At 42.9% G+C, this 26385-nt stretch overlaps 1 protein-coding gene and 2 pseudogenes across 1 annotated transcript in view; 1 reads left to right on the plus strand and 2 right to left on the minus strand.

Moving 5' to 3' along the window:
• The window catches only part of ITGAM (integrin subunit alpha M), a 79277-nt gene that overhangs the window by 17040 nt on the left and 35852 nt on the right, over positions 1-26385 (plus strand). The window contains exons 3-12 of the mRNA XM_090277681.1: positions 5494-5597; positions 5905-5975; positions 6108-6225; positions 10277-10407; positions 10852-10997; positions 11776-11929; positions 12941-13091; positions 19556-19629; positions 21224-21353; positions 21621-21763. Of these exons, the coding sequence (XP_090133807.1) occupies positions 5494-5597; positions 5905-5975; positions 6108-6225; positions 10277-10407; positions 10852-10997; positions 11776-11929; positions 12941-13091; positions 19556-19629; positions 21224-21353; positions 21621-21763 (1222 nt within the window). The remainder of the gene's footprint in view (positions 1-5493; positions 5598-5904; positions 5976-6107; positions 6226-10276; positions 10408-10851; positions 10998-11775; positions 11930-12940; positions 13092-19555; positions 19630-21223; positions 21354-21620; positions 21764-26385) is intronic.
• Positions 13281-19502, minus strand: LOC150009715 (chromobox protein homolog 3-like; annotated as a pseudogene).
• On the minus strand, positions 23536-24018 carry LOC150009716 (large ribosomal subunit protein uL15 pseudogene; annotated as a pseudogene).

Here is a 26385-nt window from a genome sequence, read left to right on the forward strand (position 1 = left end):
TTGTTTCATGTTCTCCTGCAGTTCTCATAAACTGTCTTCATTCTTTTTCAGTCTTTTTTCATGTTGTTGCAATGTCTGGGAATTTTTTCTATGTTGTCCTCTAATTCACTGATCTAATCCTCTGCTTCATTTAGCCTGTTTTTGATTGCTTCTACTGTGTTCTTCCGTTCAGAAGTTGTATTGTTCATTTCTTCCTGGTTCTTATTGTTAGTTTCTATGTCATTTTTTATGCTGCTGTAGTTCTCAGTAAGTTCCTTATAGCTTCCCTGGAGTTCTTTGTAGTTTCCCTGGAGCTCTTTGTAGTTCCCTTGGAATTCGTTGTAGTTTTCTTTGAGTTTGTCTAGTTCATTCAGCTTCCTCATTACTATTGTTTTGAATTCCAAGTTTGATGTATTGCTTGCCTCTATTTAATCTACCTCTCCTTCTGGGAATTCCTTCTTTCCTTTTGGTGAGGTGTTGTTTCTGTTTGGTGGCGTGTTATTCTGCCTCTCCATTTTGGGTGGTTGGTCTTGTTTTTTTCTGCTTCTTAGATTGATCTGCTTTTATTTTCTGTCTTTGTGTTGTGTTCTTCTTGTTTACAGTTGTTGAGCTGATGCCTCCCACTGGCACCACTTGGAGGGGAGTAGTCTGCTTAAGTGATTTCTCCCATAGCACTGGGGATGACTCTATACTGGGATCTAGTATGTTGCTCTCCTAGCCCTTTCTCTAGAGCCAGTACCCAAAACTTTTACAAAGTGCCTCTAGTTTACTTCACCCTCCTTTGGCCTCAGCCAGGCGTGAATGCACTCCCTCGCGCTGACCCATTTCACACTGGGTGGGTGGGTCTAAGGCTCTTCTGTGCACCCGTATCGGGGCCTGCAGTGGGCGGACTGGTTGTGCGAGTGTTCTGGCAGGCTGGGGGAACCTGGGCGCGCTGGCAGGCAGCTTTGTTGTGCGCCTGTTGGGGTGGGCTGGGTGCACATGGGCATGCCTGTTGGGGCGGGCTGGGGGCACCTTGGTGTGCCAGCAGGCGGGTTGGTTGTGCGCCTGGGTGGGCATACCAGGGCATTTTTGATGTGCAAGCTTGCATGACCCAAGGGGAGCATTGGGGAGTGGGCGAGTGTGTTTCTGCGTTCCTCAAGAATCTTGCCCCACACCTAGCCTCTCCTCCCCTGTCTGCAAAAAACAATCAAAAGAGAAAAATAAAAAAGAAAAACACATTCACAAACACACACACAAAAGTACGCTGTTCCTTGCCTCTCAGGGCCAGATGCCACCTGGCTCACTCCTAGCTCTGACAGTGGGCAGAGCCTTGCTCTCCTCCCATCTCTTCTCAGAGGAAACCTAGGGTCATTAAAAAATCTCTGCACACTGCCAGCTGCAGCGTGGGGAGCCTAGCCAGCCAGAAATCCTGTCTCATCCCTTTCTCTTCTGCTATCCTCACCAGACAGGTTGCTCCCAGACGGTCTTCTCTGATTCAGCAGTGCCAAGGCTCAACTCCTGCCAGTATCCAGATGTTAACTGAGACGTTCTGCCCACAATTAGGCCTAAACTACAGACAGGTCTTGGGACCAACCAAGCGCAGCCTCCCCTCACCCCTCTACCATCTTCCAAAGAAGTCTTTTATATCTATTTCTTCCTTATGTTCCAAATCATTGATTTGAAACCCGGTTTCCTTTCCTTCATCATTGGTTTTGTGTGGATTTTTCTTCATCTTATTTAGCATAGTCTTCACTTCTTCCCTTACCCGTTTGCCATCAGGGCAGACTGAGTTCGGTTGATGCCCTGGGCACAGAAGAAAATATTGGGCCCCTTAAAAAAAGAGAGAGACAGGGAATATAAAAATATTTATTTATATGCACAGGAAACTATTTTTTAAACCGTATATGAAACAAGTACATATCCACAAACTAATTTTCAGGGCCCTTCCTAAGTCAGGGCCCAGGGTGCATGCCCAGTGCACCTGCCATTAAATCTGCCTCCGTAAATTGCCATACTTATGCACACCTGTCAATCCTGCAAGCATCTTTATCACCAGTGTTTTGAACTCTGCGTCTGTTAGGTTGGCTATCTCTTCATCTCTTAGTTCTTCCACTGGAACCTTGATCCGTTCCTTCTTTTGGGCCATACTTCTCTGTCTCCTCATCTTGACAGGCTCCTGTGTTTGTTTGCTTCTGTGTCTTAGGTAGAGCTATTGCACCTGTTATATTTAAGGGGCAGAGCCTTAAGTATTCGTCAGTACAGGGTGACCTGTTTCACCACGTTGTGGCGCTGTATGTGGAGGAGGGGTCTGAGAGGGAACAATGTCACTTGCTCAGCACTCGCCCCTTTTTCAGGTGCTTCTCTCACTTCTGTATAGGACTGGCACCTCTGTAGCTGTTGCCTTGGCCATTGTTCCCAGAGTGGGTGGGTCCGTGGACATTGTAGGACCGTGGGGGTCCTTTAAACAAGTGGACTCTACTGATAGACTGGCAGTTTCTTCCTCTACCCCAATCCTCACTGGTTTTCACAGTCAGAAGCAATAATTTCCCTGGCGCTGAAACCGTAACAGTGCAGTCTGATCTGGTGCTGACAGTGCCCCCCAGGTGTCCCTCCCCACTTTTTAAAATGTGTGATTATGCTTTCCGCTGGCCTGCCACTGCCATCGCTGCCGCCGCCACTGCCACTGCTGCCACCACCACATCATGTCCTCTCTGCCCCGGCTCTGCCCCTCCTATCTGTCTGGATGAGTATTTCTTCTTCATATCTTTACTTGTTGGACTTCCATGCGGATTGATTTTCTGGAACTTCTGGTTGTTTCTAGTTTTGAGGTAGCTGTATTTCTTCTTAGTTGCGGAGGGAGAGGAAGCATGTCTGTCTAGGCCTCCATCTTGGCCGGAAGTCTGTGTATGTAATTTTAATAGATTTTTTCTAGATTGACCTCTATAGAGGTGGCAACAATTTACACTCACAACATAAATTTATGGAAACACTTACTTTACTGCCCATTTACCAATCCAGTGTATTATCAAACTCATTGTTCTTTGCAGATTGAACAAGTGAAAAATGGTATCACAATTTAGCGTTAAATTGCATTTCTTTATAAATGAGAGATTATTTTCTTTTCTGTGAACACTTAAAAAATCTGTTGTCCATTGTTCTACTGGATTATTATTATTATTATTACCATCATTTTTCCCTACTGGTTTGTAGGAAATATGACTATATTGAAAAAAGTAGGCTGGGGTATGAGTTGCTCATCTCTCCCCTACTAGTTTATCATTTGTATTTTAACTTTGCTCCTGGTAGTTAATTGCAGACAGAAATTTATTTAAAATGACTGTGTGGTTGAATTTAACCATATTTTTTTACTAATTTTTTTGATGTTTGATCTTATTTATTTGTTACTCTTAGAAAGCCTCAGTTTTGACTGGACTCAGACTTAGAGGTAGCTCTCAGAGAGGACAAACTACATATCGTGGCACTGTGTTTCTGGCATTTTTATTTGGTTTCCTTCATCCTTTTAGACAAAAGGCTCTTCTTTATTTTTCTTAGTACGTTGTTTCTTCAGAGCAATTTGCTGACGTTTGTGTTGCAGGACACATGGAGTAACAAGATGCTGAATCTTGGGTGCTTTGGTCCAATGTTTCTTACCTTCTTTGTTTAGGGACTTTCTCAAAACATATTGGTGGATATCATCTCATTTAGACAGATTGAAAAGTTTGTGGGTTCTGTTGGCTCTTTTGGGCTCCAGGCGATGAGGCACAATAATGTCAGTGAGACCAGAAATAATTTCCCCCCCATTTTTTTACAATGACCAAGCTGAGAAAACTAAGATCAACATCCACAATGCAACCCCAAACAGGTTTGTGCTTTCACTCTCCAGTTCTCCTTGGTCTATAACAGGAATGCCCTTTATTCAGTAGCAGATGAACACCATAATGGGTCGAGATGCCCTGTTTCATGGGGAAACCTTGTTTGTCATTCTCACTACTGATTGGAATGACAACTCATTCTTTCTTCACCCACAGCATCAGCAGCAACTTCTGTGGCTGTATGCTTCTCATAAAAGGTACAAAGTTTGCATTTATCATCCACTTCAATGAGTTTCCAGAAGCCAGTGGTTGGGAAAGAGATGTTCAGCTTCATCCTGAAGCAGCTGACCACCTCTGAGGTGCCACAAAAAAGAGAAAATTTAACCATTTTTAAATGATCTATTTGTTTTTGTAACCAAGCAAACTGGGGCTTGGCCACTTGGTTCCTTCAATCTATGTGACTCAACAATTTGTGCTGAAGGGAACAGGTTTTTATTAACAGCGTTCCATCCTTGGGAGGGGGGGCTGAGAGCACTCCTGTTCAGAGTCCTCGTCTCCCATCAGACCCAAAACTTCCCTTGCTCCCCAGAAGGCTACAAGCAAAAACCATGCCCCAGAGTTCCCCATCCCTTATCTGTCCATCAGCTGGTCACATGAACAGATCTCTAGCTTCTCTAGAACATGCATTTGTGGGTTTCAGCGTTGCCATACTCTCAGAGCAGCTCTCTCCTTCAGGATCTGTTGTGTGCTGTCCTCAGCCTCCATGTAGTGGTTCAGGAAACCATGTGCTATGTTACACTGGATCATGGTGGAGTCCAGGGTGGAACATGACCCAAGAGAGTGACTTCTCCAAATGTCTTTCAGAGAAGCGGAAGTCTGCAACTCAGCATTCCTGGTCACAGTTTAGTTCCAACTATCCCTCACGTGTCTGTGCTTGTCTTGGCTGGTCACCATGGCTCCATCAACTCTGCCCCCATCTTCTAAAGGCAGACTTCCTGGCAGATTCCCAGGCAGGCAGACCTTGTGGTTGCCTTCTCTGTAGACATCTTCTGAAGACCTCCTCTGACCTCGTGGCTCTCTCTTGACCTTTGGCCCACCATAATTTAAATTCTCTGCTTGGGACTTCCTATGTAACCTCATGTCTGGCCCTTCCTATGGCGCGTTAGTGTCCGCCATTTTTGTCAGGTCCCCAATGTCTTTGACCATCTTTCAGCTGCCATTTTTAGTTAGGGCAAGAGTTCCCAGTGATGCACAGGCATCCAGGGAAGGCATTGTGCACCACCCCCCTCCACTTCATGAGTCACTGGAAGTCACAGTCAAGCACAATTCTGCAGCTTCTGAGATCTTCCTTTCAGGAAGTCACGGCTATTAACTTGCCTTTGTTATGTAATGTTTCTTAAATGCTGTACCATCTGCTCTCCCTACTTCCAATCCTGCCTGTAGGCAGGATTACAGGGGTATTCCCCTATTATCAGGGGACCCGTGCTCTGTACCCCATTACATATTGTGGCATTCTTAGAGGGATCCTTCCCACTCTAAGATTTTAAAATTTCCAACTTTTTCCTTTGTTGAATCTTCCTCCTGTTTCTCAGAGTTGGGGAGTCTCTGAGGGTCTCACACTTTCCTTGGGGTGGCAGATATTCTTCTGTGATCTCCTTTTCTCTCCATATGCTAATTTTCTCTTATTCCTGTGCTGATCTGTACCCACTTCTCACCCCAGGGTGGTGGTTGGAGCCCCGCAGGAGATAAAGGCTGCCAACCAAACAGGAGGCCTCTATCTATGTGACTACAGCACAGCTACTTGTGGACCCATCCAACTGCAGGGTGAGTCACTGGCCCTCCCTAGCCCAGGGCAAGGGTTCTAGTTGTGCATATACCTGGACAGGCATTCCTTTTGTTCTGGGGAGTCTGTGGTGGGAGCCCCTGGGGTCCAGCTTCCCAGCCTCTGTGTTGTAGGTAGACCCTATCCCAGACACCCTCAGGTACTCCCTTCATGATCTTTTCCCATGACCTGGGTGCCCCCTTGACCTGTTAGACCTCTGTGTCTCCCAGGTTGAGGCGAACCCTGTTCAGCTCTTATATAGGCCCTTTATCTCCCTGAATGTAACCATGCACTTTTGTGTCTCCTCAGTACCTCCGGAGGCTGTGAACATGTCCTTGGGTCTGTCTCTGGCATTTGCCACCAACCCTTTCCGGTTGCTGGTAAGTTGCCTCTGGGTCACTGGAGTGTTCTGAGGGGAGGCGTGGACACCTGGGGATGTTGGGGCCGGGTTAGAGGGTGGATATGCTGAAGTAAAAAGGATAGGAAGTAGTGACCTACACACTGTCTCCCAGGCCTGCGGCCCCACCCTACACCAAACTTGCAAGGACAACACCTATGCAAATGGCTTATGCTTCCTGTTTGGATCCAACCTACTGCAGCCACCACAGAGGTTCCCAAAGGCCCTCAGAGGTAAGCTGTGTTTGGCATAGAATACAGATGGGCAACAGGAGACTGGAAGACAGGGGAAGAACTGAGCTGGAGACCACTCTGGGGTATGACTTAGTGGTCTAGGTGCAGAAGATTTCAATAGAGAAAGAGAGAAACTTGGGGGAAGTGCTAGGGTCTTGCACTTTAAGAAGTCCTGATGTAGTCAATTATCTTTGTGAGAAGATGTTGCAACCATTGTCCTTAGTCTCCTGACCATAGTGCTTGAAACTTAAATGATGAGGCCCCTGTCCACTTCTCTAATTTATCTCATATCTTCTACCTCAGTTGTTGCACTCTAGCCACTCTGGCTGTCTTTCTTCTCCAAGAACTACACAAAACTGTCCCTGCCTCATGGCCTTTGCACTTACTATTCCTTCAGCTTGGCATGTTCTTCCTTGAGATCTCAGCTGTCAATGCACTATTATCATTTTGTTACTGAGCAAAAGGGGGTTCTTTCACATGGTGCCTTGGTATATAACCCAACAGTTAATGCTGAGGAAAACAGGTCTTTATTTACAGCATTACAACCCTCGAGTGGGGTACTGTGAGCATTTCAACTTAGAGCCCAGTTTTCCCATGGGACCCAGCACTTCCCTTGCTCCCCAAAAAGCTATGAGCCAAAAAACATGCCTAGAAGTTCCCCATTCCTTATCTGTCAGCTCTCTCCTTCAGGATCTGGTGTACAATGTCATCAGCCTCCATAGAATAGTCCAGGATGTCATCAGACTCCCTGATCATTGTGAAGTCCAGGTTTTAACAGAATCCTTTCTGCCTATCCTGAGTTCTAAAATTTCAGGCTTTGGAGTCTGCTGAAGTAGGTATAAATAAAGCAGCAGCATGCTGGCTTTCTTACTAGCCCAGGCCACATGGCCTCCCTTTCCTTCTTTCAGACTACATGGCTCTCCTTTTCAAAACCACATGGTTCTTCTCCACCTCCTTGCAAATTGTGTGGCTTTCTCTTTTCAAAACTGCATGGCCTTCTCACGCTTAATGGCTGCTGCCTTATTTTTAAGTCCCTGACTGAGGCCTGTGATGCAGTGGGCAGGGTGACTGGTTATGACCATTAGTAGAATCTTGCACAGGCCCTGTAAGCTCTTTTGTCACCATTCTGTGACTAAAGCCCCTCCCATCTCCTTGGCACTTTGGAAAGACCAAAGCCATTTGCATAGTTAAGACACTAACTACTGTAAGAAAAAAGGACATAGTGACTCCCAAACCAGTGGAAAATCATTAGTAACAAAGGGAAAATGTAATTAAAGGATCTTAAGGGCAAATATAATTAGAGGGTCTCAAGGGCAAATGTAATTAGAGGATCTCTTGAGAAGGGAGTTGACAGTATTAGTATATTTATAAATCACAATAGGGGCATTTAGATAATCGAGTTAGATTGTAACTCTGGAGTAACCAGTAATGGAGAAATGGGGGAGAAGGAGAGGGGTGGGGGAGCTAATCATGTTAGGGAGGGGGAGCTAATCACATTACTATAAAACCAATTTTTCTTAGTCTACTTGCCGCACACATTCTCCTGGCTCAGGGTGCGCTCGACTCTGCAGACTCGTGAATAAACGCCTTGCTTTGCCGCTCAAGTCCTGTGTCCTGGTTTTTATTGTGAGCGTTTCTCACATTACCCACCATGGATATGCAAAGGCATCTCTTAAGAAAAATGGCTGTGCCCCACGGAGTTCCATCCCTCAAATTTGGGGGACCCCTTTCTTCACCTGTAAAAATCTCAGTTCAAATGTCATCTCTTCAAAGAGGCCTTCCCTGAGTGACCCTTCTAATCATTCCTACCTTCACTCCCTACCACATTGTCCTACTTTACCATTGTCATATCTACATTTCCATATTTTACATGTTTCTTGTCTGTCCTTTCTTCCGGAAGGTAGGCTCCATGATAGCAGGAATGTTGCCTAGCTTGTTCACTGCTTTATGCTCTTCTACCTACTGCTGCATAACAAATTGCCCCTGAATTTAACAGCTAAAAACAACAAGATTAATTATCTTGCAGCTTCTACAAATCAGGAATCTGGGCACACCTTAGCTGGGTGCCTCTGCCTCAGGGTCTCTCCTGAGATAGAAGTTGTCAAATTAGAGCTGTGATCTCATCTGAAGGCTTGACTGGGGGAAAAAATCCACTTCAAAGCTCACTTACAAGGTTGTTGGATTGAGGGATTCAGTCCTCACTGGCTGTTTGCTAGAGGCTTCACTTAGTTGTTTGTCATATGGGCCTCCCCAGACAGCAGCTCACACCATAGCAGCTGGCTTCCCTCAGGATAGGTGAACAAAGAGTGCGGGAGAAGAGAAAGCAGGCACCCACAACAGAAATCACAGTCTTTTTATAATCTAGTCACAGAAGTAACAGCTCATTACTTCTGCTATTCCTTTAAAGTGAGTCAAAAAGTCCAGCTAAAACTCAGAAGGAGATTATGCAAGGGTGTTACCAAACACCAGTTCTCCAAACATTGTTGATTGAAGGAGAGTGAGTGAGTGGGGTGGATCTTTTTTTAAAGCTGCTTTCTGCCACTGATTTCTTTAACTGCTTGGCCATCTTTTTGTCTACAAGTTGGTTCTGGAACCAAGTTCAGATAAGTCTTCTTTTTAGTTTTTTTCCCTTAAGCTCTGCTCCTTTGTCCCTCACTCTCAACAGATAACTTTACCTCCTTCTCCACCCTGGTAGTTCCATTTCCATTCCTGGATTCTGCCAGAATTCTTTTAGGCCCATCCCCTTTGTATCTGTCAGGATCTCTATTGGAACAGATAGCGCTGTCGGCTGTCGGCAGCCGTCCGTCTCGAGAGACGATGGTGTAGCTTCTTAAGAGTCTATCTGCACCGCTGAGAATGGCTGTGCAGTCCGACTCGGGAGTGACATGGTATCTGTCTCCTCCCGTGTTGAATCGACATCTTGCGATGACGCTGAAGCTACAGAGCCTGGGCAGGGTGATATGGAGGGTCTGCTGTTGCCCATGCAGCAGACCCCCCCTCTCTTCGCAGCTGAAGGGTCCAAGGGAAAGACGGAGTCGATACAGCTTGGCTTCAGGTGCGCCGCAGGAGTTGCCGGTGTTGACTACAACGTCAAACCGCCTTAGGGACTCCGGCTCCGGATTTTCTGTCGGGGTTTAATCCCTTAGCCTTTCCCCTGAAGAGGTATGCCGCAAGGCAGCGGAGGTTTTTTGGAGTCAGAGTTTTCCTTCTCTGATGTATGCAGAGGCTACAGAAAGACATAATGTACATGTTTATAGCACACTCCAGTTAAGATCATTTGAAGAGGGTTTATTTACACAGGGACTAATTATAAAGGTGTGGTAGGGTCTAAGGGAACTACAAGGGACAGTCCAGGAACCCAGGGCCAGCAGCATCAGAGCTGTTACCACCCCTAAACTGATAAGACAAGGAGAGGGAAAAGTCACCAGAACCCAGAGGAAAGAAAGTTGTGTGGAGTAGGCCTCCCTGAGAGGGGTGGTGATCTTCTGTTGAGGGACACAGCTGGCCTAGAACAACCTTGCAGGGAGGGAGCCAAGAGAATTCTCTGATCTCACTTTCTTCCCACCCTCCAGTCTCCTCTTGAGGCTCCTAATTGGGAAAATCCAACTAGAAGCCAGAGGGTATTAAAAAGAACATTAAAAAAAAAAGCCCTTTTTATATGGACCATGTGGGCCCACCTCCCAGGCTGCTGAGCAGAGTCGGGGAAGGTAGAAAGTGGATTGCTGAGGGGCAGAAGGGAGAATATCCAGCATACCTTTATATGTGATATTTCTTGTTTTCCCTGTAATTTGCTTCTTCCTTTGTATTCCTGGCAAATTATTTCTCTCGTTCTTCATGAGGTGGCTCTAATGTCACCACTTTCCCTGACTCTCTTGGGCAGAATTAACCATTTTTTTCTCATACCAATTTGTCCACATTTTTATTTAACTTGAATCATGGGTTGAATCTGTTTACCTTTTAATTTCAATGTTCATCAGATAATTGACATGCAGAACCTGAACCTGGAGACTCTAGTACTTAATCAATTCATACTCTTTTTTCTTTCCTCCAGATTGCCCCCAGCAGGATAGTGACATCGCCTTCTTGATTGATGGCTCTGGTAGCATCAGCCCATCTGATTTTCAGCAGATGAAGGAGTTCGTCTCGACTGTGATGAATCAATTCTCAAAGTCCAAAACTTTGGTGAGGGCCCATGGATAGGTTAGGTAATAGCCCATATAAGGCTGGCAAGGACATAGAAACCAGGCCGCCATTTCCCCCTTCTACTTCAGTTGCAGACTTTGACAAATTGCCAGTTGACCACAATTTTCTTTCGTGATTCTCTTTCTTGCTCTGTCTGGATGCGGCCTGAGTATTCTTCCAGGTCTCTGTAAATTGGGCGGCTCTGACTGATAGGGCTTAGCATGGGCGTTGAAACCCACATGTCATCTCTGACTGAGTTGTAGTACTGAGAGGTGAGAGCTAATGGCAGATCTTTTCCTGGTGAGACAGAAGGAGGGAGACAGTGTAGAATATGAAGGAATTTGGAGACTGGAGTGTTTTAAGATTTCTGTAGGGCTTTCTGGGAGATGGCTAAGGGGGAGAAGAAGCATCTTCTTCAGTGTAATGCCAGGTGCCCTTTCCCAGTTCTCTTTGATGCAGTACTCTGAAGCGTTCCGGACTCATTTCACCTTCAAAGATTTCAAGGATAACCCTAACCCTCAACAACTGGTGACGCCAGTAAGACAGCTGACTGGAAGGACATACACTGCCACAGGAATCCGCAAAGTAGTGTAAGGTCTTCCCCTCTTTGCTTAGGATGTAAGAAGGAGGTAATATATTTAGCTGGGTTTTTGAAGGATGGGGGCAGTTCTTCAGACAGGGTTGGCGTAAAGGATATTTCTGGTGGAGGGAACAGCATGAATAAATGTGTGGAGAAGGGACTGTTCATGACAAAAGAACTTGTGACTAAAGGTGGGAATAGAGCGGGAAAGGGAGAAGAAGGCTGGAGGGAGGCTAGAAAGACCAGTTGAGGCCAGGTCGCTATAAACAACTGAAAAGCCAGAGGGGATCCAATGAAGGTTTTAAGTAGTAGGGAGATGAAACCACACATTGTTTTGGAAAATTCATTCTGTGAATTTTCCGTGAAGTAAATTTTCTGAGGGTGAGTGTAGTGGCAAGGGTGGGGGTTGGGATAAAAATATGGAAGATGAGGTAGAGAGCTGTTGTATCAAACCAGGAGGTTTGATGAGGGTCCAATTTTGCTTATTTTAAAAAATATACATATATACTTTTTAATTTAAAAGGAATAATACTCAGTTAAAAAAACCAACCTATGCAAAAGTATGTAAAGGCAAAGTGAAGGTGTTTTCCCCCTCCACTCTTCTCTCCTTTCCTGCTGCCTTTCCAGGTGTGGGGAAGCCACATCTCAGTGTTCATCTCAGGGGAGCCCAAGCCTGTCCCAGGCAGTGCCCTGCTGCATCTGCATCTGTGACTGCTGCACTCCCTCCCTAGGATTAAGAGTATCTCCACCTGCTCCCATTTGACTTTTCCCTCCTCTTCCCTGGACAGAAGAGAGCTGTTTAACAGCAACAGCGGAGCCCGGGAGAATGCCCTTAAGATCTTAGTTGTCATCACAGATGGAGAAAAGTATGATGATCCCTTGGAGTACGAGCATGTCATCCCTGAGGCAGACAGAGAGGGTGTCATTCGCTACGTCATTGGGGTAGGAAATGTGGTTCTCTGGCCTGATGCTTCTGTGGAGGGTTTCTGCTCAGATACACTGTCCCTTCAATTAGCAAATGTCAATAAAATCAAAGTGGGGCAACAGTCACGTCTAGTCCATTTGTGTGTGTATCAGTTAACTATTGTCACAATGATGTGGTGTAAAAAACTAACCCGAAATTCAGTCATTTAAAACAATAAGTGTATATAAGCCAGCTGGACAATTTTTCTGGTCTCAGCTGGGTGCACTCGTGCACCTGCAACCAGTGCCAGGTTGGTTGGCAGCCCTGCTGATCTTGGCTAGGCTCTCTCCATTTCTGAATGTTTGTCTGCTGGACAGGAATGCTGGGAACAGCAGGGGTAACTTAGCTCTTCTGCTCTGTGTCTCGTCCTCCAGCGGGCTAGCCTGGGCATGTCCTCATGGTGAAGGCAGAGGAATAAAAGAGTAAGCGGAAGCATTGCGAGCACTTTTTCAAGCCTCTGTTTGCATCACATTTAATAACATGCAAAACATGTAGCTGAACTGAGGGACAATGGGGCGGGGGTAGATTACTCTGCCTATTCTGCCAAGAATAGGAGGGCACAGAAAAGTTTTGGGGAAATGGCTTGGATACAGGAATGGGTAAAGGGTTGGAATCACCAATGTAACTGAACTACCACATACAGTACCTTGTGTGACACAGAAAAAGGTGCGTGACTTGCTAAGTAGTAAACACCTTCATAGAAAGAAAAAGTCTCCCCTTCCTCTGGAGAAAGGTCAGCCAACACAGGAGGCATGGCACAGCAAATGGACCAAAGACTGGATTTCAGTCACCAGTTGCCCCCTTGACAGAATTCCTTGCATAGTGTACAACCTACTCTACTGTCCTTGGCAGCCCTGTCCCGGGGGACTTCTGGTATATTCCCTCTTGTGACACATATTGTTTCAGATACTTTTCCTGAGAATTTTCTTTGCTGGATAACATTTCTACCCTAGACAGTGTCTGATTCAGCCTCTGTTCCTTGACAACAGGTGGGATCTGCCTTCAACAATGTGAAATCCCGTGAAGAGCTTAATACCATTGCATCCAAGCCACCTCGTGATCACGTGTTCCGGGTGAATAACTTTGAAGCTCTGAAGACCATTCAGAACCAGCTTCAGGAAAAGATCTTTGCAATTGAAGGTAAGCTAAGGCTCTGTACTTCTGGAACAGCACCAGAGGGCAGCCCCTCACCCCAAAACACATATTTCTCTCTAGAAACTAGAACCTCCTAATCCTTAGTATCCTGACCCTCAGCATCAACTCTCGCTACTTCCTCCCAGTCCCAGCAGCTCTGGCTTCACTTGGTCTGTTCCTTTGGAATAGAAGAATTTAGGCTTTTCTCTCTAATTTTGCAAACTTGGCCACAGGCTGAAAAATTTGAGGGTAGAGGAGTCAAATCTGACACAGTGTTTTTCTAAAAATTTGGATATGTTGCCAGCGTTTGTTGGGTTCACTGCTGTTTTTCCAGTGCCTACAGTAGTGCCTGATGCATGGAGTGTCCTTGATAAGAGTTTGTTGAATAAAATGATTTAAAAATTGGGGAAGGTTCATATACAAACTGGATTTATGACTTCTCTTGAAAAGTTTGGAAGATTATATACCTTGAAGACCACATTCCCACTGGCAAAAAGTGGATGGAGCCAAAGAGCCACCATCCTTTTAAAAGGCGCATATGCTTTTCAGTTCAACATAGCTCTCACCTGAGCCTCCTTTTGTCTGGCCACCATAGAATTTGTGTGTGTGCGTATTTTTAAAAAAAGGAATATAAAACTATTGACCACTGTTTACCAGTATTTACAATAAAGTAAACACTACACAGTTGGGTAACATTCTGTTTACTACAAATTTTTATTTTCCTGGCTTCTGCTGAATGAGCAACCTAAATGCTGAGATTGAGCCCTACATGTCAAGAATGAGCTGGGGCAAAGAGAAAACATGCAGGTCAAGAGTTTGAATTATGAAAGTTTGTTCACCAATTCCAGCAGGTCTTATTTATTTATTTTTTAAATATGTTTTATTGATTATATTGTTACAGTTGTCCCAACTTCTTTTCCCTCTGCTCCCCTCCACCCAGTGACCGCCTTCCCTCCAGTTGTCCCCCCCTTTTAGTCCATGTCCATTGGTTGTGCATATAGTTCTTCTCAACCTCTTCCTGTCTACTCCATTCCCTCCTGCTATGCTTCTTAATTCCTGTACCACCTCCCTCCCTTTCCCCCTTCCCCCTCCCTGTTGACCTCCCCCTGATATGTTCCCCATACCTATAGTTCTTTTTCCACTCTCGTTGCCTGTTTAGTTTGCCTTTGTTTCAATTCCCTAGCTTCTGTTGTTGGTTCTTGTGATGCAGTTTTCATTTTAGATTTCATAGTTTTGATCCTCCTTCTTCTAAACCAGTCCCTTTAACATCTCATATAATAGTGGTTTGGATCTGATGAACTCCTTCAGTTTTACTTTGTCCTGGAAGCACTTTTTCTGCCCTTCTATTCTGAATGATAGTTTCACTGGATAGAGTAATCGTGGTTGTAGGTTTTTGCTTTTAATTACTTTGAGTATTTCTTGCCAGTCCCTTCTTGCCTACCGAGTCTCCTTTGAGAAATCAGCTGATAGTCTAATTGGGACCCCTTTGTAAATAATTCTTTTCTTCTCTCTTTATCTTTAATTTTTGACAGTTTGATTATAATGTGTCTTGGAGTGGTTCTCCCTGGGTCCAGTTTTTCTGGAACTCTCTGTGCTTCCTAGACCTGTAAGTCTATTTCCTTCCCCAAGTTAGGGAAGTTCTGCTTCATTATTTTTTCACATAATTTTTCTATTTCTAGTTCTTCTTCTTTGCCCTCTGGCAATCCTATAATTCGAATGTTCATTCCCTTATAGCTGTCCCAGAGGTTTCTGAGCCTCTCCCCATGTTCCTCACTTTTTGTTTCCTCTTTCTGCACTGGTTGACTGTTTGTTCCTTCCCTATGTTCTGATTTGTTGATTTGATCTTTGGATTTTATTTCCTCACCACTTGTCTCATATGTGTTTTTGTTCATTTGAGTATGACTAGCTTGCATTTCTTCCCTGTCTTGTTCCAAATCTTTTGTTAACTCTGTAAGCCACCTTATGACTATAGCTCTGAACTGAGCCTCAGAAAGATTTCCTATTTGCTCATCGGTTAGGTCCCTCATCTGCTGCCGGGTGAGCTGCATCACTGGGATTTCAATCATGGTCTGCTTCATCCTGACAGTTTTCTCTTTACCTTCGCTTCCTGGGAGGGCTGTAGGGGGCGGAACCCCGTGCATTCATCACTACCTGGCGACCGGGGACCTTTTTCACCGCTCTGTGGCGCTTTGTGTGGGGGTGGGGGTCCAAGATGGAGCCTCTTCCTCCATTCCCACGCCCTCTGGGCCTCACAGTCCGGGGCAATGAGGGTCTGCCTTCCCCAGTGCTGGAATCGTGAGCTCAGGGGTCTCATTTGCAGATGGGATTGCTCCCCTGGTGTTTCTCTCAGTCCCATCGCTATCCCCGCTGCTAGCACAGACAGCACCGCCCGACTTTTCTGCTCTGGTCGCCCCTCCTAGCCGTCCAGATGAGCACCGCTGGTTTATAACTTCATACGTTGGGCTTCCATGTTTTATTTTCTGGAATTTCTGGTTATCTTTGGTTTTGAGGTAGTTGTATTCCTACTTAGTTGTGGAGGGAGACAGAGTGTGTCAGTCTAAGTCTCCATCTTGGCCGGAAGTCCAGTTTTGCTTCTGATATGGTTACTTCTGAACTGTTCAATTTAAACTGCCTACATTATATTTAGATTGCCCAATTAATTAAAATTATCTATTTATATTTGAAGGTTAAAGCTTCAAGAAAGATTTCAATTGACCTTGAAGTGATTTATTTCTTAGGTTGCTGAAAATGATGGCATCCCAGAAACATGAGCTTATCTATATTGTGAAATGCTGTTTTGTTTTGGTAAATGTTTAAAAAAGAAAGAAATGAAAACTATTTACATATGTATTTTATGTGTACACATAAAAAATCCCCAAGTAAACAAAAAAACCAGAATGATTCTTAGTCATATATGAGTTAAATACAAATTGTGATGGAGTAATGACTATGGAGATTTTCCCCAACATTTAGAAAAACTATTTTCTAATGCAGAGGAAAAAATATACTATGGTATCTAATGTTCTTTTCTAATAAAGAAAGCAGCTACAGAAAGCTTTTGTTCAAAGGGGCCCATGCATAGATGCAGTCTCCCTATAAAAACTCCCCTAACACTACTTCAAAACAAACATACCAAACTTGATTTTCATTAGAATGTAGTTATTTCTTCGTGCTAACAAACCAAAAAACCAACACCCAGATTCATATGCACATAATTGCTTGCACTGGGGAAAGCAAAGCAAATAATTACTGGACAAGAATGCTAAGTTAGTCTCTCTTCATAAAAAGCAAGTATAATTTGAGGACACTTCACAGCTTGCCTTTTTTGCCAGCACCAAATCTGCCTCACCTGAATCTTTCTGTCTCTTGAGAACATAAATTCTCCTGTCTGTGGCACCAAGATTCCTTCAGCATCAAGACATTTGGCAAAGCCTCTTGGTTTATCAGCAGCATGTCTTCTCTTCTTTTTTTTAATTTTTTTAATTTTATTTTAATTTTTATTTTTTAATTTTATGTTTTGGTTATTCAATTACAGTGGTCCCATTTTTCCCCCATTGCTCCCCCCTCCCAGCCCATCCCTTCTCCCACAATTATATCCCTCTCGTTGTCCATGTCCATGAGTCATTCATATACGTTCCTTGACTAGCCCTTTCCCTTACTTATCCCCCTTCTCTCCCTCCCCCCTCCCTCCTACTGACTACTATTCTAGTCTTTGCCTATTTAGTTCGTTTGTTTGTGTTGCTCTTTAGTTTCCTGTATTGGGTGATATCATATGGTATTTTTCTTTCTTTGCCTGGCTTATTTCACTAAGCATAATTCTCTCTAGTTCCATCCATGTTGTTGCAAATGGCAGGAGTTCCTTCTTTCTTTCTGCTACATAGTATTCCATTGTGTAGATGTACCACAGTTTTTTGATCCACTCATCTACAGATGGGCACTTAGGCTGTTTCCAACAGGATCCAACAATACATCAAAAAGATCATACACCATGATCAAGTGGGATTCACCCCAGGGATGCAAGGATGGTTTAATATTCGCAAATCAATAAATATAATACATCACCTAAACAAAATGAAAGGCAAAAATCACATGATCATATCTATAGATGCAGAAAAAGCATTTGATAAAGTACAACACCCATTTATGTTGAAAACACTCAGCAAAATGGGAATAGAGGGAGCATAGCTTAACATCATTAAGGCTATATATGAGAAGCCTGAAGCCAACATCATACTCAATGGACAAAAACTGAAAGCATTCCCCCTGAAATCAGGAACTAGACAAGGCTGTCCACTCTCTCCACTCCTATTCAACATAGTGTTGGAAGTCCTAGCCACAGCAATCAGACAAGACAAAGAAATAAAAGGCATCCAAATTGGGAAAGAAGAAGTAAAACTATCACTATTTGCAGACGACATGATAGTATACCTAGAAAACCCTATAAACTCCACTAAAAGACTACTTGATATAATAAGTGAATTTGGCAAAATAGCAGGGTACAAAATAAATATACAGAAATCTAAGGCATTTCTGTACACCAACAATAAAATCTCAGGGACAGAAGCAAAAAAGAAAATACCATTTACTATAGCAACAAGAAAAATAAAGTATCTAGGAATAAACTTAACCAAAGAGATAAAAGACCTGTACACTGAAAATTATGCAACATTGAAGAAAGAAATTAAGGAAGATACAAATAAATGGAGGCAAATACCATGTTCTTGGATGGGAAGAATCAACATCATCAAAATGGCCATACTACCCAAAGCAATTTACAAATTCAATGCAATCCCTATTAAAATACCAATGTCATATTTCACTGACCTAGAATAAATCCTCCAAAAATTCATATGGAACCAAAAAAGACCCCGAATAGCAAAAGCAATCTTGAAACAGAAGAACACAGAAGGAGGAATCATGATACCAGACATCAAACAATACTACAAAGCCACTGTGATCAAAACAGTCTGGTACTGGCATAAGAACAGACATATAGATCAGTGGAACAGAATAGAGAGCCCAGAAATAAACCCAGGCCTCTATGGTCAACTAATATTTGATAAAGGAGGAAGGAACATAAAATGGAGTCAGAAGAGCCTCTTTAACAAATGGTGCTGGGAGAACTGAACAGGGACGTGCAAAGAAATGAAACTAGACCACCAACTTACACCACACACGAGAATAAACTCAAGATGGATTAAAGACTTAAATGTAAGCCGTGATACCATAAAAGTCCTAGAGGGAAACATGGGCAGGAAAATTTCAGATATCACACGTAACAATATCTTCATGGATACATCTCCTAAGGCAAGAGAAATAAAGGAAAAAATGAACAAATGGGACTAAGTCAAACTAAAAAGTTTCTGCTCATCAAAAGAAAACATCAGCAAGATGAAAAGGAAAGCAATCATATGGGAAAACATATTTGCCAATGATATCACAGACAGGGGACTGATCTCCAAAATATATAAAGAGCTTATACAACTCAACATCAAGAAAACAAACAACCCAATTAAAAAAGGTCTTCTCTTCTTTGATTTGCTGTCATCAGATTCACTGCGGATAAAGATTTTCTTTTGTACCGTCTTTTTTTTACCAGTGTTTTGAGAATTAAGAAATGCTTCAGTTAACTCAGGACAATCTAAATTTTCTTCAGGTTCCCAAGTATTGTCAGCATCTGTGAATCCCTTCCGCTCCAGGAAATACTCCATGGTCCCATTCATTAAGTGTCAGTCCAATACTTTCTCTGCTACTAATTCTTTAGGCTCTATCTCTACAACATTTTTACTTTTTCCATTTTGTTTCTTTCCTATTTTTGCAATATAGTTTTATCAAAGGCCATTTTTTGAATCCTCACTTGAGGACATGCTTATTGGTTTTAGAGAGCAGGGAGGCAGGGAGAGAGAGAGTAACATCATGTGATAGAGAAACATGGATTGGTTGCCTCCCATAAACACCACCACTGGGCATCGAACCCACAGCCTAGGCATGTGCCCTGACCGGTGATCCAATGTGCAACCTTTTAGTATACCAGAGGATGAGCCACACTGGCCAGGACTGCAATGTAGTTTTATTGGAGGAAATTTTTTTTCTTTTATTGATTCTAGAGAGAGGGGAAGGGAGGGAGAAGACAGGGAGAGAAACACGATGGGTTGCCTCTGGCATGCACCCGACCAGAGACAAACCACACCCATGCATGTGCCCTGATCGGAATTGAACTGGAGACCTTTCGATTTGCCAGACTTCATCCCACCAACTGAGCTGCACTGGTCAGAGCGGGAGGCCATTTTTTATTGCACACTTGAAGAGCTGCTATTTTCCACCTCTGAGTTGCTCCAGTCCCACTGAGTCTAGGGCTCTGCACGCCTTCAGCTCCAGCCACATCCGAGGGGGAGGGGGCTGCGGGCTGGCCACCATGGCATTTGAATTTCCAGCCCCTGTTCTAATGTAGAAAGTTCTCCTCCTTGCAGGTACTCAGACAGGAAGTACCAGCTCCTTTGAGTATGAGATGTCTCAGGAAGGCTTCAGTGCTTCCATAACCTCCGTAAGTGGTGCTTGTTAAGTTGTGGGAGTGATAAGAAGAAGGGGGAGAAGAGGCACAGGGTTGGGGGCTCTTCTTTGTAATGGCTATTTTGGGGAGGCACCTTTTTGGTAGGCAGCAGTGGCCCTTTCTTGATTCTTTGTCATTCTTGTTTGTTTGTTTTTTTTAACTTGAGATATAATGGATGTATGGCATGATATTAGCTTCTGGTGTACACCATAATGTTATAATCAGGTTGTTTTATAATATATATAAAAATCACCATAGTAAGTCTAGTTAACATCTGTCACCACACATAGTTATATTTTTTTTTCTTGGGATGAAAACCTTTAAGATTTATTCTCTTAGCAATATACAATAAAGTATTATTAACTGTAGTCACTATGCTATACATTACATTCCCAGGATTTATTTATTCTATAACTGGAATTTTGTATCTTTTGATCCTTTTCCCCATTTGGCCCACTTCCCATCCCTTGCCTTTGGCAACCATCAACTTGTTCTCTGTATCTATGAGTTATTATTATTATTTTTGATTCTACATATAAGTGAGACCATATAGTATTTATTTTTCTCTGTCTGACTTATTTTAGCCATGTTGTTGCAAATGACAGGATTTTCTTCTTTTTTTATTACTGAATAATATTCCATTGTGTATACCACAGTTTCTTTATCCATTCACCCACTGATGAACAATTCAGTTACTTCTATGTCTTGGCTATTGTAAATAATGCTGTAGTAAACATGGGGTGCAGCTATCTTTTTGAGTTAGTATTTTCATTTCCTTCAGATAAATACCTAGAAGTGGAATTGCCAGATCACATGGTAATTCTTCTTAAAATTTTTTGAGAACCCCCATACTGTTTTTTTTTTTATAATGATTCCACCAATACATTTTCACAACAGTGCACAGGGGTTTCCTTTTCTCCACATCCTCGCCAACACTTGTTTTTTGTTTTTGTTTTGTTTTTGTCTTTTTGATGATAACCATTGTAACAGGTGTGAGGTGATAGCTCATTGTGGTTTTGATTTTGTTGAGTTATGTTGAGCACTTTTTCATGTATCTCTTGGCCATCTGTATGTTTTCTTCTTGGAGTTTTATGATGTCAGGTCTTATGTTCAAATAGTTAATCCATTTTGAATTGATTTTTGTGTATGGTGTAAGATAGCGTTCCAGTTTTATTTTTCTTTTTTTGCATGTAGCTGTCCAGTTTTCCAAATACCATATTTTTTGAAGAGACTGTCCTTTCTCCACTGAATATTCTTGGTGTCTTTGTTGTACATTAGTTGACCACATATGCATGGGTTTATTTCTGGGCTCTCTGTTGTGTGCCACTTACCTATGCGTCTGTTTTTTGTCAGTTCCATACTGTTTTGATTACTAGAGCTTTGCAATATAGTTTGAAATCAGGAAATATAATGCCTCTAGCTTTGTTTTCTTTCTCAAAATTGTTTTAATTCTTTTTTTTTTTTTTTTGTAGTTCCATACAAATTTTAGGATTGTTTGTTCTAGTTCTGTGAAAAATGCCATCGCACTTTTGATAGGGATTGCACTGAAGCTGTAGAGTGTTCAACCCTGTTCTATTCTCTTTCCCAGAATGGTCCCTTGCTGGGTGCTGTGGGGAGCTTTGACTGGGCTGGTGGAGCCTTTCTGCATATGCCAGGAGATAAAATCACCTTCATCAACACAACCAGGGTAGATTCTGACATGAATGATGCTTACTTGGGTAAGTGGTGAGGACAGGGTTACTCTAAGAAAGGGCCAGGATGTGTTATAACTTAAATATGTTATTGGATCCTTCATCAGCCCTTGGAATAGTTTTAAAGACATGAATTTCAAAATTCTATTTTAATTATGTTAACAAAGAGGAATATAGTGCGGGGTCAAGTTACTCCAACCTACCAACACAGGGCTGCTGCTGCTCAAGGGACAGGCCTGCTAGAGGGGGCAGTATCTGCAAGTAAAAACTCTTCTCTTGGATCATCATCTTTAGGTTATGCTGCCGAAGTCATCTTGCGGAGTCGGGTGCAAACCTTGGTTCTGGGAGCACCTCGATATCAACACACTGGCCTGGTGGTAATGTTCAGACAGAACGCTGGAGCCTGGGAGACCAACGCTGTTATCAAGGGAAGCCAGGTGAGTTCAGAGCATGTGAATTATAAATGTGCAAATAGAGGTAACCTGGGGGCTGAGAGATTCTAGAATGCGCATTGCCAGGTGTCATGAGTGGCAGAGTTTTATAAAGGAGCCTTCAGAGGGCTTTGAGCTGGAGACTCACAGGCTCAGCTTTGCATTTGAGAATATTCTAACAAGAGTAAAGAATGACATTTGGCCTGTACAGAGCTCTCTATGAATCTGCCTATATCGTGGTTGGCAGCCGTCCGTCTCGAGAGACGATGGTGTAGCTTCTTAAGAGTCTATCTGCACCGCCGAGAATGGCTGTGCAGTCCGACTCGGGAGTGACACGGTATCTGTCTCCTCCCGTGTTGAATCGACATCTTGCGATGACGCTGGAGTGTCCTCTCCAGTGAAGCTGAAGCTACAGAGCCTGGGCAGGGTGATATGGAGGGTTTGCTGTTGCCCATGCAGCAGACCCCCCCTCTCTTCGCAGCTGAAGGGTCCAAGGGAAAGACGGAGTCAATACAGCTTGGCTTCAGGTGCGCCGCAGGAGTTGCCGGTGTTGACTACAACGTCAAACCGCCTTAGGGACTCCGGCTCTGGGTTTTCTGTCGGGGTTTACTCCCTTAGCCTTTCCCCTGAAGAGGTATGCCGCAAGGCAGCGGAGGTTTTTTGGAGTCAGAGTTTTCCTTCTCTGATGTGCCCTGACTGGGAGATCGAACCAGCGACACTTAGCTCACAGGCCGACGCTCAATCCACTGAGCCAAACCAGCCGGGAGCTGGTATTTAACAGTACATAGTCAATATAAACACGTTTGTTATTAAAACATTAAAATAATTAAAATAATTTCATATATGTCAGAAAATAGCTATTTTTGGCCCCCACCTTGCACATGTCTCCACTATTCTTTGAACTTCCCCAGCAACTATTAAGTCAGGCAGGGCACCTCAGGGAATCTCTAGGACCTACTCCAGCTAAGTCCCTGGTCAGTGCCTAAGCAATCTTAGGAGTTTAATGTTTTAAATATCACCCCTGCAAAATGCAGTGTGGTTGCATCTGATGTGCGGAATCTTATGTGGTGTGTGAGGCAAAAATATTTAATCAAAATCATCATTGCAAATTCCTGAAATAGAACTGTTCCCATGATATTGTGCCTGCAGCTCTTTGTGTGTTTCTTTAATTTTCATCTGTGGTTCTCTTTGACCTGCAATTAATGAAATGCATCATATGTGGTTGAAACCAGTTTGCTCTGATACCTGAACAATATTGTCATAATTCTTTGTCAATAGTCAAATTCTTTATATGCTCTTTAAAGGTTTTACCAAGACATATTAAAGATTGATGGCATCAGTGCCTGGCACATATAAGGGGTAGGATGGGGGAGAATGTGTAGGGGAATTCCACAAAGTCAAGTGTGGATGTGTTGCTTCTTCTTTGTTTTGTGTGTGTGACCCAGAATCACATGGGGAAGGCTGGGTGGTAAACTTCCCTACCACACATAAGTATTAAACATGCAAATTAAAATCAAGGATGATAAATACTTAAACTGGAACAGCCTGAGTGTATGAGAGCAAAGAGGAGGGGCACCCACACTGCATCCTCTCCACCCTGGCTTCACCCCTCCTACTTGTCTGGATAAGTATTTCTTCTTTATATATTTGTTTGTTGGACTTCCATGCAGCTTGATTTTCTGTACCTTCTGGTTGTCTCTAGTTTTGAGGTAGTTGTATTCCTTCTTAGTTGTGGAGGGAGGCACAGCATGTCTGTCTAGGTCTCCATCTTGGCCAGAAGTCGCACTTGTGAGATTTTAATGAACTCCCCTCCATGTGGCTTCAAGCTACCAGCACACAGGCCCCACCAACACTTTTAATCTTCAGCTCTTCTGCTGTAGAATTTGCCCTTCACAGTGACAGGCTGTTTTGGGAGCTTTCCCTTCCCCAGAACTTTGTAGTAGCCCGATCGCACCACATCAATGATGGGAGCAACTCCGGTCTTGCTTTTCGCAGCATTTACCCGTCTGCTCACTGACCAAGATCTACAGTTTGTCAAGGATGACAGTGGGGCAGAAGCTCTGGTTCCTCTTTAAGTGGTAATGCCTCATACCAACTTTCCCAAAGTAGCCTGGGTGATATTTGTCAAAGTTGATCCTGTGATGATGTTAACCACCAGCATTACCTCAGCCTCCCAGGTGCTTCCTGTGCTTGCCAATGTGGCCATGGCCATGGCTCATGTGGCCTCTAAGTTTCTGGGTCTTTCTCAGTCTGAGTGGCATGTTGGTGGCCAAGATACAAGAACTCCAGTACTATGTTGAATAAAAGTAGTGAAAGTGGACATCCTTCCCTTGTTCCTGATATTAAAGACAAAGCTTTCAGTTTTGCCCCTTTGAGTATGATGATATTTCTGGGTTTGTCATATATGGCCTTTATTATGTTGAGGTATGTTTTCTCTATCCCCACTTTGCTGAGAGTTTTTATCATAAATGGGTATTGGATTTTGTCAAATGTTTTTCTGCATCTATTGATTTGATTGTATGATTTTTATCCTTCATTTTTATATATGTTTCATGTTAATTGATTTGCAGATATTGAATCAAATTTGTATTCCAGGAATAAATCCCGCTTGGTCATGGTGTATGATACTTTTAAAGTATTGCTGGATTCAGTTTGCTAATATTTTCTTGAGGAATTTTGCACCTATATTCATCAGGGATAATGGTGTATAATTTTCTTTTTCTGTATATCTTTGTCTGGTTTTGGTATCAAGGTAATGCTGGCCTTGTAAAATGAGTTAATACCCAATGATTCCACTTCTGGGAATTTATCTTAAGAAACCTGAAACACTAATTCAAAAGAATATAATCACACCTATGTTCATTGCGGCATTGTTTACAATAGCCAAGATTTGGAAGCAGCCAAAGTGTCAATCAGTAGAGTACTGGATAAAACATTTATAGTACATTTACACTATGGAAAATTAGTCAGCCATAAAAAGAAGAGAATTTTACCCTTTGCAACAGCATGAATGGACCTGGAGAACATTATGCTAAGTGAACTAACCCAGACAAAGACAAATACCTCTTTTTTTCTTTTCTTTTTTAAAAATAATTTATTTATTTGTTTATTTATTTGTTTGTTTTTCAATTACAGTTGTCCCATTTTCCCCCCATTGCTCTCCCCCACCCAGCCCACCCCTTCTCCCACAATCATATCCCTCCCCGTTGTCCATCTCCATGAGTCATTTATACACATTCCTTGACTAAACCCTTCCCTTACTTATCCCCCTTCTCTCCCTCCCCCCTCCCCCCTATTGACTGCTATTCTGTTCTTTGTCCTATTTAATTTGTTTGTTTGTGTTGTTCTTTAGTTTCCTGTATTAGGTGATATCATATGGTATTTTTCTTTATTTGCCTGGCTTATTTCACTAAGCATAATTCTCTCTAGTTCCATCCATGTTGTCGCAAATGGCAGGAGTTCCTTCTTTCTTTCTACTACATAGTATTCCATTGTGTAAATGTACCACAGTTTTTTGATCCACTCATCTACAGATGGGCATTTAGGCTGTTTCCAGCACTTAGCTATTGTAAACAGTGCTGCTATGAACATAGGGGTGCATAAGTTATTACGAATTAGTGTTTTAGGATTTTGGGGGTATAATCCTAGCAGTGGAATCTCTGGTTCAAAAGGCAGTTCCATTTTTAGTTTTTTGAGGTAATTCCATACTGTTTTCCATAGTGGCTGCACCAGTCTGCATTCTCACCAACAGTGCACTAGGGTTCCCATTTCTCCACATCCTCGCCAGCACTTGTTTGTTGATTTGTTGGTGCTGGCCATTCTGACTGGTGTAAAATGGTATCTCATTGTGGTTTTTGTTTGCATCTCCCCATGGCTAATGATGTTGATCATTTTTTCATGTGTCTATGGACCTTCTGTAGGTCCTCTTCGGAGAAGTGTTTGTTCAGGTCCTTTGCCCATTTTTTAATTGGGTTGTTTGTTTTCTTGATGTTGAGTCATATAAGCTCTTTATATATTTTGGAGATCAGTCCTCTGTGATATCATTGGCAAATATGTTTTCCCATATGGTTGGTTTCCTTTTCATCTTGCTGATGTTTTCTTTTGATGAGCAGAAACTCTTTAGTTTGACGTAGTCCCGTTTGTTTATTTTTTCCTTTATTTCTCTTGCCTTAGGAGATGTATCTGTGAAGATATTGTTACGTGGGATATCTGAAATTTTCCTGCCCATGTTTTCCTCTAGTACTTTTATGGTGTCACCGCTTACATTTAAGTCTTTGATCCATCTTGAGTTTATTCTCGTGTGTGGTGTAAGTTGGTGGTCTAGTTTCATTTCTTTGCAAGTCCCTGTCCAGTTCTCCCAGCACCATTTGTTAAAAAGGCTCTTCTCACTCCATTTTATGTTCCTTCCTCCTTTATCAAATATTAGTTGACCAAAGAGGCCTGGGTTTATTTCTGAACTCTATTCTGTTCCACTGATCTATATGTCTGTTCTTATGCCAGTACCAGACTGTTTTGATCACAGTGGCTTTGTAGTATTGTTTGATGTCTGGTATCGTGATTCCTCCTGCTGTGTTCTTCTGTTTCAAGATTGCTTTTGCTATTCGGGGTCTTTTTTGGTTCCATATGAA

This window comes from Furipterus horrens, unplaced genomic scaffold, assembly GCF_987537825.1.
Source record: "Furipterus horrens unplaced genomic scaffold, mFurHor1.1.pri manual_scaffold_5, whole genome shotgun sequence".
Lineage (NCBI taxonomy): Eukaryota > Metazoa > Chordata > Mammalia > Chiroptera > Furipteridae > Furipterus > Furipterus horrens.